This window comes from Gracilinanus agilis, chromosome 4 (genome assembly GCF_016433145.1).
Source record: "Gracilinanus agilis isolate LMUSP501 chromosome 4, AgileGrace, whole genome shotgun sequence".
In the NCBI taxonomy this organism is placed as follows: Eukaryota; Metazoa; Chordata; class Mammalia; order Didelphimorphia; family Didelphidae; genus Gracilinanus; species Gracilinanus agilis.
In genome coordinates, this window is record NC_058133.1 from 789848 (window position 1) to 803070 (window position 13223).

The window sequence follows — 13223 nt, forward strand, 5'->3', positions numbered from 1 at the left end:
GCTGGGGGTGGGGGCGGCCCTCCTTAGCCTTCTTACTGGGGGGGGCGGGGGCTCGTACGAGCCACGTGGGTAGAGTCTGTAGAGGGCTTTGCCCTGGCGGCGTGGGAGAATTGGGCATTGGCCACTTGGCATTGGCCACGAGGCTGCCCTCCCAGGTGTCTGGGCCTCCTTCTCCCCACACCTAGACTGAGGGCTCCTGTTTGCCCCAGGGTCAGAGTGGGCATTCGTCCTTGGAGCAAATGTCCCCTGGGGCTCCCCTTTCAAGGCTCTGTCCTCTCGATGTTGGGGCTCTTGCTGGCCCTCCTGCTTGAGCTCACTCTACACAGATACACACGCCTACATCGTGCTTCTGCTCTCACACAGAAGGTTCAAAGCGGCCTTCGTGGCTTGTGTTTGGTCCGGACCCACGATGTGCTCGCTGTGAGCAGAAGGGTCAGCGTCATGGCCGGCCAGAATGACGGAGCTGCCCAAAGGGTGCGATGTGTGTGGGGCAGAGAACTTCTGGTGTGGAAAATGCCCCCGCCTGGGCAGAGAAGCAGCTCTGGGGCAGCCTCAGTCTCACCTTGGACAGTGACTCGGCCCTGAAGGGGTCACAGAGCCAGCATCCGTTAGAAGCAGGACTTGAATCTAGACCTTCCTGACTTCCCTGTTTGCTCCCGGACGCCCGAGCAAGATGCACTTGAAATATTTTGGCTTGTGAGAGCTGATCAGAGGGAATTTTTTTTTTTTTTTTTTTTTTTAAGAAACTCCCTGCGGCTCCTACGTGGCCTTAATGGTTTCAATCCTTCTCTTATTTCCTGAAGGTGGCCAGCCGGGTGCAGAAGTATTTTATCAAGCTGACCAAAGCCGGCATTCCCGTTCCAGGCAGGACGCCCAACTTGTACATGTACTCCAAAAAGGTAAAGTGCGGCCTATTGGGGGTCGCCTCCCAGACAGTGACACAGCTTTAGGCCTAGTTAGGAAGATGCCAAGTGGCACTCTCGGGGTTTCACCGAATTTCCATCGATGGCCTGGGGGCGGTCTTGTGCTCTCCAGGGGGACTCACTTAATTGATCGTTGTTCTCTGAGGTGTCTCCAATAAGATGGCTGGGCTGTAGAAGCCAGAGCCAGACCATTCCTCCCTTGGCCTGTCTGGCTCGTCTTCTCCCTGAGACATGGGGGGGCCCTTCCCTCCCTCCTTCTCTCCCTTCCCTCTCTCTCTGCCTCTCTTCCCTCCCTTCTTCTCTGTGGAAGGCAAACGGAATCCTCTTGCTGAAAAGATGAGTGGGAGATGGCAGATGGAGGAGTCCCTCTGGCCTGTGACCATTTGAACAGTGGAGCTCTTCCTGGACCAACAGCGGGGCAGGTCCTTTCACGCTTTCCAAGGGGTGGCAGGAAAAGGGCATCACGGGCCCGGGGAGTTCTCTTCCTCTGGCCATACCCAGGGAAGCTTTGGAGGTGGGTGTCTCCGTTTAACCGCAGCCTCGGGACCTTGGAAGGTCTGGCGGAGGCGCTGCCGTTGTCTAAGCTTCCACCGTTCCGTTCAGTTGACTGCATTTGTCAGGGGCTTTAGCCCTTTGGTCCCCAGGCCTCCTGGAGCACATGCTCTAGTCTAGCCAGGAAAGGAGCCTGCTCGTGGCATCTTCTCTGGCTCCTGGCCTCTGAGCCCTGTGTACACCTTCCTTGTGTCAGGCTCAAGTCCACCTCTTCCCCCGCTGCTCCCCTGTGCTGCCTTTTGAGGCCGGGCCAAGGAAGTCTCAGCCCCTTTCCCATGACGGCCCTTTCCTGTCTCGGAGACAGGCACGCCTTGTTTTGCCTTGAAGCCCCGAGACCTCTAAGGAGATGGCGTGAGAAAGAAAATGGTAGAGAAGGATAGATTTCAATGGTAGCCTTTAGAAAAATGAAGCCACGTGCCATGTTAAGAGTCAGTTTAAAAGACGCGCCCCGTTACCTCCTTTCCCCATCTTGGATCAGCTCCAAAGCACCGAAGTTTACGTTATTACGCAAGACAGGAAGCTCGTGAGCTCATGGGAAACGTAGCTTCAAAGACCCCCTAAATCAGGGGCCTCAAAATTTCAATAACACGTTCCCCACTGACGCTCCTCGGGTGCCTCGTCTCCCCAAGCGATCACTTTACACAATCCACTCGTCCCCACAAAGGTCTTTTAACTACGATAGTGAGAGAGAAGGGGGAAACGGAAGAGAGAGAGAGCAACCAGTGTTTTGCTAGGCGCATTGACAAAAATCAACTGGGGGGGGGGCAGTCCCCTTTTGGCATAAAAATGTACATTTAAAGTAAATGCATTCAACTCCCCATAGTTGATTTTGGATCTTCTTCGGGCATCTTCACGGTGCCGTCTCCAAACAGGTTCGTTGTCCGCATTCTGGGGAGACGGCAGATTCCTTATCCTGAAATTACTCTCAAAAGAATTTAAACCTTACCGTATAGATTAGAATACATACATTCCCCCTGAAGAGGGTCACGGCCAACGCCCAGATCAGCTAAGGATACGTGGCTGAGTTATGGGGTCGTGTGAATCAACTGCAAACGTAAAACGTCAAAGTCTTACGTGCAAAAAGTAAGGAAAAATATAACGGCTTTGAATCAAGGCCCAATGAAAGTGATTTAAGCAGTTTGCTACCATTCAGGAGCCACTGACTACAGAAAGTTGCCACACTTATAAGAGAAAGAAAAGGACCACGTTTTTGGTGTGAAAGGGAAGTGTCTTTCCCTGGTCTGATTTGCCTGCGTTTGAGCCAGGATGATGGCCAACCTTTGGTACTTGACTAGGATGAGGCTCAGGGAAGTCTGACCTCTAACATGTGCCGGAAAAGCTGTGGGGGCAGCTGGGTGGCACAATGGCTAGAATTCCAGGCCTGGAGGTGGGAGGTCCTGGGTTCAAATTTGGCCTCAGACACTTCCCAGCTGCGTGACCCTGGGCAAGTCACTTCACCCCCATGGCCCACCCTTACCGCTCTTCTGCCTTGGAGCCAATACACAGTATGGACTCCAAGACGGAAGGTGAGGGTTAAAAAAAGAAAAGGAAAAGCTGCAACCCTGAACCCCAAACACTAGGTTCAAGCCCTTCAGTATTGGCATGGAAGTTCCATCAGGCCTACCTGGATTGGTGTGGCCTTCTTTGACCTCGTGCTCCTCGGCACTTTGCAGATTCTCAGTCGGTCTCCATGGCCTTGTGGCTCTCTTGTCCTTCTCCTGGCATCAGACAGTCATTCATCACAGGCCTCTGACGTTTACCAGTGATTGGCAGGCTTTGGGGGTTTGCGCTAACGTCACTATGTCAAACTTCTATTACCGTCAAGTCACGAAGGTTGAATAGTGATGACGTGGCCTTTAAATGCAAAAAACGAGAAAAAGAAAGCATTTAAAAGACTCAAAACTGCATTGAGTATTGCACGGAGAAGGGAAAACTAATAACAGAATGTTAGGATGTTGGAATGGGTTAGACGAGCCCCATTTCCCCTTCAGCTTTTGCCACGGACTCCTGGAGCGCAAATGACTTTACAAAAGGAGCAGATTTACAGTCAGTTCAGATGAAGCACCAACTTTCCCCAAATTGCAACAACACGTTTAAAGACAACATCAGACAAGTCCTCGGTCTCATGAGAGGGCTGCTTCCCCCATCCTCTACCCTCCCCTCAGTGGTGCCGGCTAAGTTCCCCCTTGCTTTGGGCTCTCCTGTTCCAGGCCCCAGGCGGCTCCAGAGGGGGGGCTCTTACAGCCCGTGTGACCCCTCCTGGGGCTACTTGGTTCTTGAATCCTTTCTTTGACCCAGAAACTCTGGATTTGGGCTGGAACGTTCCTGGGAGCTTTGATTTTGAGATTTTCTTTAGGGGGGACCCGTGGATTCTTTCTGGTTCTCCTTAGCCCTTTTCTAAGAGTTCTGGCCAGGGTCCTGGGAAGGTTTTTCGGGCATCAGATGGGCCTCGCCCTCATTCGTGCCATTTTCCCCTCAGTCTCTTTCCGGGGCCTTGTTTTCTGTCGTGAGGTCTGTTGCGTTGTCTTCCCCTTTTTCACATGTGTGACTTCGTTTGGGGGCGTTGCCGCCTCTAAACAATGACTTCTCCCACTCGCCAGACCGAGGAAGCCTTGCCAAGGCCTCACTAGCTTTCCCGATTTTTCCCACCTCGTCGTTCCTTTATCACTCCATTCGGGGTGTTTAGAATCCTGGTGTGTGCCCGGAGTTTGCCCTTCGCATCCCCGAAGGTCACATTCATCGGAACTTCCATCTTTCTAGCCCCCGGCCTGTCTTTTGGGCTTTCTGGTGGCCTTTTCTGGTTCCCCGCAGGCCCAGGGTTTCTCCCGGGAGACACTAGGTGGGGCTATTAATAATCTGTCTGCTTCCCGCGCCTGGCCCAGGGCGTTCCCTTGCTACCACAGCCCTGAAGAGGGAACGGGGAGAGCCCGGCCTGGTCCTTTGGGGCGAAAGGGGGCGCCTGCTTAGGAGCGATGGGGACGCCCACCTTCAGAAAAACAAGCCGAGCAGGCACATTCCCGCAGCCCGTTTGAAAGCTGTTTGCTCTACTTTGGAACCTCGTGTTTTCTATGTAGTCTTCGACAAGCCGACGGCAGCACCCCCTTAACAAGCATCTCTTCAAGCCTTCCACTTTCATGACTTCCCACGAACCTCCAGTGTACATGGATGAGGGGGACGACGGGGCCAGTTTCCACAGCCACGCGGACCCTGCGGCAGAGGAGGCCTCGGTATGTCCCTTCCTCATTGATTTGGGGGCTCCCGGGGGTGGGATGACCACAGGGGAAAACGGGAAAGACACGGGCTGTGCAGTTCTGGGATGACCCATCCCCCGATGTGGAGTCGCACTCAGTGTGGTGGCAACCTCAGGGCTTTTCTGGGGTCCGTCTGGGGAAGCCGGACCGTCTGTCCTCCTTTCGGGCAGCCTTCCCCATGGAAGGGGATTCACTAAGCCAATTGCTTCCCCTCCGTCTGCCATCCTGGGCCGAGGATTCCCTTGGCCAGGCAGTGCCGATGGCATTCCTCTCTGGAGGCTTGGCCTGGTGCCCGGCAAGCTTTCAGCCCTCGGGAGCGAGCATGCCTGCGGGCCGCAGGTTGGCCCCGGAAGGCCCACGTGAGCACCATCTTTGCTGTGCCGCCTTTTATCTCCTTTTGTTCAGCCTTTTCTGCGGCTGGGCTGTCGTCCTCTCCCTCTCGACCCCTGGGTGTGGGTCCTGGGTGTGTTGGGCAGGGGAGACGGGCGAGCCCCTGAGCCCTGCTTGCCATAGTCCAGCCGGGAAAGAACATGCTCAGGACGTGGCTGCCTCGAGGCGACGGCCGCCCTCTGTTGCCTTTTCCCATCCCCTGTGCCCATCGTGGGGCAGGGACAGACAGACAGGCACTTCCCACTTGGCGCAGGGTGGGCCCTCCGTACTAGATGGACAGTACCGGACGTGCCCGCGCTAAACGTCCGACGAGAGCAGCTGCCTGGAGGCGGGGAAAGCGAACTCGGAATGCCCGCTGGCTTTCTCCTCGAGCCTCTCGAACCCAGAACGTGCTGGTGTGCTGTCGGCCCAGTCAGGATCTCCTCCTCGTGAGAGGGCTGCTCCCGAGGGGCCTCCACGCTGAGTCCAAGCGAGGCACATCCAGTGTGTGCCAGTCAGACAGACAGACAGACATATGCTTCCAGTGTACAGCCTGGTGGGGGTGGGGTGGGCATCCCAGTCCTAGAGGAGGGGAGGATTCAGCACTCGATGGGTCAGGGGTCCAGTTTTACTGGAGGAAGGGGGGGGGGCCGCCCGGTGGGCGATTTGATGGCGAGGATCAGGTTCTCCATCTGTCTGTCCATCCGTTTGCACCCGTGTTCCTTCAGAGATCTTCCCCAGCATCCTTCTCCCAGCCCTTCCCGGAAAGTGGTTCCCTGGAAGTGGTTCTGAACTCGTGGGCCTCCCCGTCCTACAAAGGAGGCCGGGTGGGCGCTTTGTCGCTTGTCCCAAAGTCGTCGCCGCTCAGAGCTTCTGTTTGGCGTCCGCAGGGCCTTCTCGCCCGGGATGGACTCGCTGGGTCAGGGCCGGGTGTCTGGGGACTTCCCACAGCCTGGCTTTCCCTCGCCCTCGTGGGGTCTGGCTGGGCCGGCTTCCTCCGGGCTCCCGTGGGCTGGGGAGCTCCTGTTTCACACATACCGCTCAGGCCATTCAGCACTTTTTGTTCTCTGCCCTAAAGAGGCCCCCCGGCTCTTCCTCCATCCTCGTCCTCGTTGTCCTCTTTTTGTCCCGATTGGAGAATTCTGGGTCCCTTGGGGTGCCCCCCCCATCAGAGGTACACCTTGCTCGCCCCCTAAAACCCAGTTAGGCTCAGCAGGGCCGGCCTGTTGGGCCTCCCCCAGTGGCCACCAAGCACGTGCGAGGCTCTCTCTCCTGCGGGGGCAACGGCGGCTCCGGGCTGAGGTCTGCCGGGAGGGAGCAGAGGGGCCCCGGGGTGGGGGGACGGGACGGAACCCCCGCTGCCCAGTGACCGGTGCCTGGGCTGCTCCCCTCAGGACGAAGAAAGCATTCCTGTGGCCCACCGCGAGTTCCCGGAGTACAAGGAGCTGCTGGAGCTCAAGAAGCTCAAGAAGCAGAAGCTGCAGCAGATGCAGGCCGAGAGCGGCTTCGTACAGCACGCGGGCTTCAAGGTACGCCGCCGCGCCGCTCGTGCCGGGGACCCGCTGCGGGGGGGTGGGGGGCGGGTATTGGGGTCCCTCCCTGCCAGGCAGAGTCCGGGCACTGCTGCCTACCGGGAAGGGCTCTGGCCTTAGCGCCTCTCCGAGAGGGAGGCCTCCGTGGTGAGCCTGCGGTGCCCCCGGGCTTCGGAGGCCCCTGATCCGCTCTCTTCTGACCCCGATCTAGTGCGATAACTGCGGCATGGAGCCCATTCAGGGCATTCGGTGGCACTGCCAGGATTGCCCCCAGGAAGTGTCCCTGGACTTCTGTGACTCTTGTTCTGACTGGTGAGTGACTGGCCCGGATCTCGGGGCTCCCCAGGCCAGAGGGGCCTCACGAGGGGAGGGCAGCTCCCTGACCCAGGCACGTCCCTTGATCTTGGCCTCCCACTTCCCTTGCCGGTAAAACGGGGCTGAAGCCCCTCGTCCTGGCCCTTGCCCCCCGTGGGTTGTTGCGAGGCTCCAGAAGGCCCAGAGTGGGGGCGTTTCTGGGGTGCGGCCAGAGCAGGGGTCCCACCCGGGCCCCTTGGCCCGCTCTCGAGTCGTAGGAGGGGCTGGAGGGGGGCAGAGGATCCGGAGGGGGCCGGCTGACGGCCCCTTGTCGTGCGGGTCTCTTGCAGCCTCCACGAGACCGAACTCCACAAGGAGGACCACCAGCTGGAGCCTGTCTACCGAGCAGAGACTTTCTTAGACAGAGACTACTGCGTGTCGCAGGGCGCCAGCTACAGCTACCTGGACCCCAACTACTTCCCGGCCAACAGATGACATGGGGGACCCCCCGGGCCTCGCGCCCTTTCCACACCCAGCCACAGACACTCCTGCCGTGACCGCCCCCGAGGGGTCCTCGCACCCGCTGGCCGCGGGCAGCGGGCGGTCATCCCCGGCGGGGGGGCCCCCTCCAGGGGAGCTGCTGGGACGCGCGTCGAGAAGCGAGGAGCCGGAGGGGCCTCCCGCCTCAGCTGCCCCCGCACTGAAGCACTCCCAGAGGCCCCGCGCGGCGGCGGCGACGGTGCCGCCTCCTGAACCAGCTCTCGGTGTGAGTGTGATCCAGTCGTCCCTCAGATCTATTTTTGATGTCCTGTTCTCTGAGCTGATCATGTGATGTGTACAAACCATGGTGAAAAGTGCCAGTGCTAGTGCCGGTGTCCGTGTCCACTCCTCCCGGCCCCCCGGCCGAGCTGCCCCTTTTGTAGTCGCCCCAGAGCCACGACAGAGTGTATTTTTATTACTATTTAAACACGTGATTAAACTTCGTCTGCGGCGCGGTGACCCTGGGTCACGGGCCTCCTTTTCTATTGCTGGACTTGGTCGTTCTTCTGTGTAGACGTCTGTTCTTCAATGATGTCCATTCGTCCCGAGAACTGTGAGGAATAAACTCTGTGGATCCTGTCTGTTTCTCTTAGACCACGGCTGCGCTCCCTTCCTTCGCGCGCTCCTTGGGGGGTGGACCTCGGCTTGAGGGAGGGACCCGCGTGGAAGAAGGGCAGCATGTGCGGGGGCTTAGAAACGCTCCCCACTTCCACTGGGAGTGGCCCTGCCAAGGGTGGGGGGCTTCCTTTGGGCTGGCAATGGGGGTGCTAAGGAGGGCTCCAGAGTCCGGGGGTGGCCGACAACGTGCCCCTCGCTCTTAGCACAACAAGCACTCCCAGAGAGGTTCTGTCGGAGCGGGCTTTTCCCTGCTCCGATCGCTCGAGTCGGTGCCGGCTTGGGTGGAATCGGGCGGCATGAGCCATCTGGACTGGGCTCCGTGGGGGGCCCCTTTCTGGTCCACTCGTTCCCCCTCCTGCAGAACAGGTGGCCGTGGGTCATCCACTTGCCTCCTTGGAGCCCCGGCTTCCTCTCGGGGCGCACGAGGTGAGTGAGTGAGTGAGTGAGAAGAAGCGAGGGGCAGGGAGAGAGGGAGAACCAGGGAACAGCTCTACGTGTCTGCCCGCAGTTCTTCGTCCATCCAGCCCTGCCTGTGTCCCAAATGCTGTGTAGACGTGAGGAAAGTGCCCTGTCTGTCCGAATGAGCGCCTCTTCCTTGGGCTCCAGAATTCACGTGCCTGGTTAAGCCCTGGGGAGCCGGTCAGGGGTGGCCTCCTGCGTCACGTCCGGCTTAGATCCTCGAACAATCGGCGTTCCAGACCGTCAGCCGCATTTTCCTGGAGGAGGAGGAGGAGCAGGGTGGCATCTGTTCTTAGGCAGAACGGATGGCCTTTTTACTGTGATCTTCTCTCCTTTTTGAATGGCAGGTTTCCACAAACGTTCTCCAAAGGTCCACGATCCAAATCGTGTCCGTCCCCCTCCTGCAGCTGGCAAGCCATTCGGTCTGGGTTAGACACGCGCTATCACTCAGAGCCCGTTTCCTTATTACGCGTTGTTGTATGTGAGTTACCTTGTAAAGCCCAAAGCCTAGACCCAAATATACAAGTGAAAAATGGTCCGTTCCCATCTGCATCCTTGCTCCCGCGGGTCTTTCTCTGGCTGGTGGGGTGCATCTTTCTCCTCGGTCCCTGGGAGGTCCTGGCTCGTTGCATTGCTGCTAGTAGAGAAGTCAGTTACATTCAACTGTGCTACAGTGTATCCGTCTCTCTGTACAATGTTCTCCTGGTTCTGCTCCTTTCACTCTGCGTCACTTCCTGGAGGTCTCTCCAGTTCACATGGAATTCCTCCAGTTCTTTATTCTTATCAGCACAACAGTATTCCATCACCAACAGATACCACAATGTGTTCAGCCATTCCCCAATCGGTGGACACCCCCCCATTTTCTAATTTTTTGCCATTACAAAGAGCGTGGCTATAAATATTTTTGTACAGGTCTCTTTCCTTATTATCCCTTTGGGGTACACACCCAGCAGTGGTGGCAGACAGTCTTTTGAAGCCCTTTGGGTATTGTTCCTAATTGCTTTCACAACTCCACCAGCAATGTATTAGTGTCCCAATTTTGCCCCATCCCCCTCAAAATGTATTACTTTCCTTTGCTGCCATATTGGCCAGTTGACTAGGTGTGAGGTGCCCCCTTAGAGTAATATTAATTTGCATTTCTCTGATCAGGAGGCATTGAGAACATTTTTCTTATGATGAATATTGGCTTTGATATCTCCATCTGAAAAGTGCTTGTTCATATCCTTTAACCATTTATCATTTGGGGAATGACTTGGATTCTTTTACATATGACTTAGTTCCTTATATATTTGAGAAATGAGATCTTTGCTATAAAACTTTTTTCCAGTTTGTTGTTTCCCTTCTAATCTTGGTTGCATTGGTTTTGTTTGTATAGTTTTTGCCAAATAGTGGCTTCTTTCCCACAAGCTGAGATCTTTGGATTTATTGAATTCTAGATTGTTGAGGTCATTTACCCCTGATCTATTCCATTGATCCTCCCTTCTATCTGTTAGCCAATACCATATTGCTTTAATGATCACTGCTTTATAGTACAGTTTAAGGTCTGGTGCTGCTGGGCCCCCATCCTTCACATTTTTTTTTTTCATTATTTCCCCTGATATTCTTGATCTTTTGTTCTTCCAGATGAATTTTGTTATTATTTTTCTAGTTCTATAAAATAGTTTTTTCATAGGTATGGCACTGAATAAGGAAATTAGGTAGGATTGTCATTTTTATTATATTCACTCATCTTACCCATGAGCAGTTATTGTTTTTCTGATTGTTTAGATCTAGTTTTATTTGTGTGAAAAGTGTTTTGTAGTTGTGTTCATATAGTTCCTGTGTTTGTCTTGACAAATAGATTCCCAAATATCTTATTTTGTCTAGAATGATATTAAAAGGAGTTTCTTTTTCTAACTCTTGCTGCTGAGTTTTGTTGGGAATTTATAGAAATGTGGATGCTTTGTGTGGGTTTTTTTGTATCCTATAAGTTATGGGTTATTTCCAGTAGCTTTTTAATTGATTTTCTAGGACTCTCTCAATATACCATCATATCATCTGCAAAGAGTGATAGTTTAATTTCCTCGTTGACTACTTTAATCCCTTCCATGTCTTTTTCTTCTCTAATTGCTGCCACTAGTGTTTCATGTACAAAATTAAATAATAGAGGTGAGAGTGGGCATCCCTGCTTTGCTCCTGATCTTATTGGGAAGGCTTCTAACTTGTCCCCATTGCAGATGATACTTGCTGATGGTTTTAAATAAATACTACTTTTTTTTTTAAAGGAAAAACACATTTATTCCTCTGCTAGTGTTTTCCATAGGAATGTGTGTTGTATTTTGTCAAAAGCTTTTTTTGCAACTATTGAGATAATCATGTGATTTCTGTTAGTTCTGATTACTGATAGGGAGGGTCAGTTATGTGGAGGGTTTTTCTAATATTAAACCAATCTTCCATTCCTGGTATAAATCCCACCTGGTCATAGTGAATAATCCTCGTGATCCACTTGCTGGAGTCTCCTTGCTAGTATTTTATTCAAGATTTTTGTATTGGAGCAGCTGGGTAGCTCAGTGGATTGAGAGCCAGGCCTAGAGATGGGAGGTCCTGGGTTCAAATCTTGCCTTAGACACTTCTCAGCTGTGTGACCCTGGGCAAGTCACTTGACCCCCATGGCCTACCCTTACCACTCTTCTGCCTTGAAGCCAATACACAGTACTGACTCCAAGAGGGAAGGTGAGGGTTTAAAAAAAATTTTTTTTTTTAAATCCATGTTTGTTAAGGTGATTGGTCTGTATTTTTCTTTCTGTTTTGGTCTTCCTGGATTTAGGTATCATCAGCATTTTATGTCATAAAAAGAATTTGGTAGGACTCCTTCTTTGCTTATTTTGTCAAACAAACAGTTTATGTAGTATTGAGATTAATTGTTTTTAAATGTTTGCTAGATTTCACTTGTGAATCCATCTGGCTCTGGGGACTTTTTCTTAGGGAGTTCATGGATGTCTTGTTGAATGTATTTTTTGAGATGGGATTACTCAAGGATTCAATTTCCTCTTTTGCTAATCTGTGCAGTTTGTATTTTTGTAAACATCCATCCATTTCACTTAGATCAGGTTTGTTATCATATATTGGGCTCCTAATGATTGCTTTACTTTCCTCTTCATTAGAGGTCACTTTAAATTTTTAATTCTGGTAATTTTATTCTCTTCTTTCTTTTTTTTCCTAATACTCTATTTTTTCATAGAACCAGCTCCTAGTTCAGTAGTTCTTTACTTTCAATTTTATAAATTTCTCCTTTGATTTTTAGGATTTCTAATTTAATGTCTTTAACTCGGGATTTAAAATTTGTTCTTTTTCTTGTTTTTTTTTTTTAGCTACATACCCAATTCATTGATCTGTTTTTTCTCCATTTTATAGATAAGAACACTTAGGGATAGAAATTTCCTGAGTTCTGCTTTGGCTGTATCCTATACATTTTGGTATGTTCTCTCTTCAATGAAATCAGTGATTGTTCCTATGATTTGTTATTTGACCCTCCCATTTTGAAGAATTGGATTATTTTGTTTCCAATTCATTTTTCATTTGCCTCTCCATGAGCCCTTATTGATTAGAATTTCTGTTGCACTGTGATCTGAAAAAGTTGCATTTATTATTTTGCTTTTCTGCATTTGGTTGTGAAATTTTTATGCCCCAATACATGATTGATCTTTGCCTATGTACCATAGGCTACTGACAAGGTCCATTCTGTTTCATCCCTATTTGCTTTTCTCCAGAGAGCAATTCACTCTCATTCTTCTAACCTTTCATTCCTTTCCCTTCTTTCCAATTCCTAGTTTTGATTGGACGGGTCTAGTTCTGTTAGGGGAAGGTGGGGGTCCCCCAGGATGGTTTTACTCTTGATTTCCTCCTTGCTCCAGTACTTTCTCCTTTAAAAATCCAGATGCTGTGCCATTTGGTGTCTATGTGTCGAGTCCCAATAGTGTTTCCTTCTTTGGACTGCCCTTCATCAAGATGGCATGACCTTGTTTTGCTTTCTCTTTGAGCTCCAGTGGCTCCTCCTGCCATCCTTGTCTCCACCGATAACCCAATGATACCTCCCCCCCTCCCCCCCCATTCTGCTGTGTCTCCCTGCCTCGATGTGTTTCTTGTCTACAACACAGGCTGGGCTGTCTTCTTCCATTTGGTGGGGGGCTTCATCCCGTTTCCATTTAGCATTAGGGTGACCCAAGTCTGTGTCTTCCCCTCCATTCTGGCTCCCTCTTTTAACCCTGTGCTTTCTGCTTTCACTCTTACCCTCCACGCCAGGGTTTGGCTTTTAGTCACTCCCCCCTTCCCCACCATCCCTTTCTTATTCTCCCCTCCCCCATTTCATCTCCCCCTTGAGGGTCTCTAATTACCCCTCCCCCAGGGGGGGCCCTTTTCCCTGAAAGGGTTCAAGGCGAGGCCAATCATTCAGCCCCTGGGCCCTGTGGTGTGAGGGGTTGGCCTGGGTCACCTCCTCGATTCTGCACCAGGCCCCTCTCATCCCTCTTGAGGGGAAGATGCCTCCCTTTGCCGATGAAGGCGGGGGGGAACCCCTTCATTGCTCCCTTCTGTCTTAGAGCCAACCCTGTGTTTGGGTTCCAAGGCACAAGTGACATGTTCAGGGTCACCCCACCGGGAAGGGGCCAAGGCTGGGGGTGGCTCTGCAGTGAGGATTCTCAGGATTC

The 13223-nt window shown here is 52.6% G+C and overlaps 1 protein-coding gene across 2 annotated transcripts in view; it reads left to right on the forward strand.

Annotated features, from left to right (window-relative positions):
* Window positions 1-8053, forward strand: part of ZZZ3 (zinc finger ZZ-type containing 3) — a 68855-nt gene extending 60802 nt beyond the window's left edge. For both annotated transcript variants that reach the window (XM_044671864.1, XM_044671865.1), the window contains exons 9-13: window positions 804-899; window positions 4550-4702; window positions 6490-6624; window positions 6839-6939; window positions 7272-8053. In XM_044671864.1, the coding sequence (XP_044527799.1) occupies window positions 804-899; window positions 4550-4702; window positions 6490-6624; window positions 6839-6939; window positions 7272-7416 (630 nt within the window). In that variant the 3' untranslated portion in view covers window positions 7417-8053. The remainder of the gene's footprint in view (window positions 1-803; window positions 900-4549; window positions 4703-6489; window positions 6625-6838; window positions 6940-7271) is intronic.
* Window positions 8054-13223: the final 5170 nt, after the last annotated feature.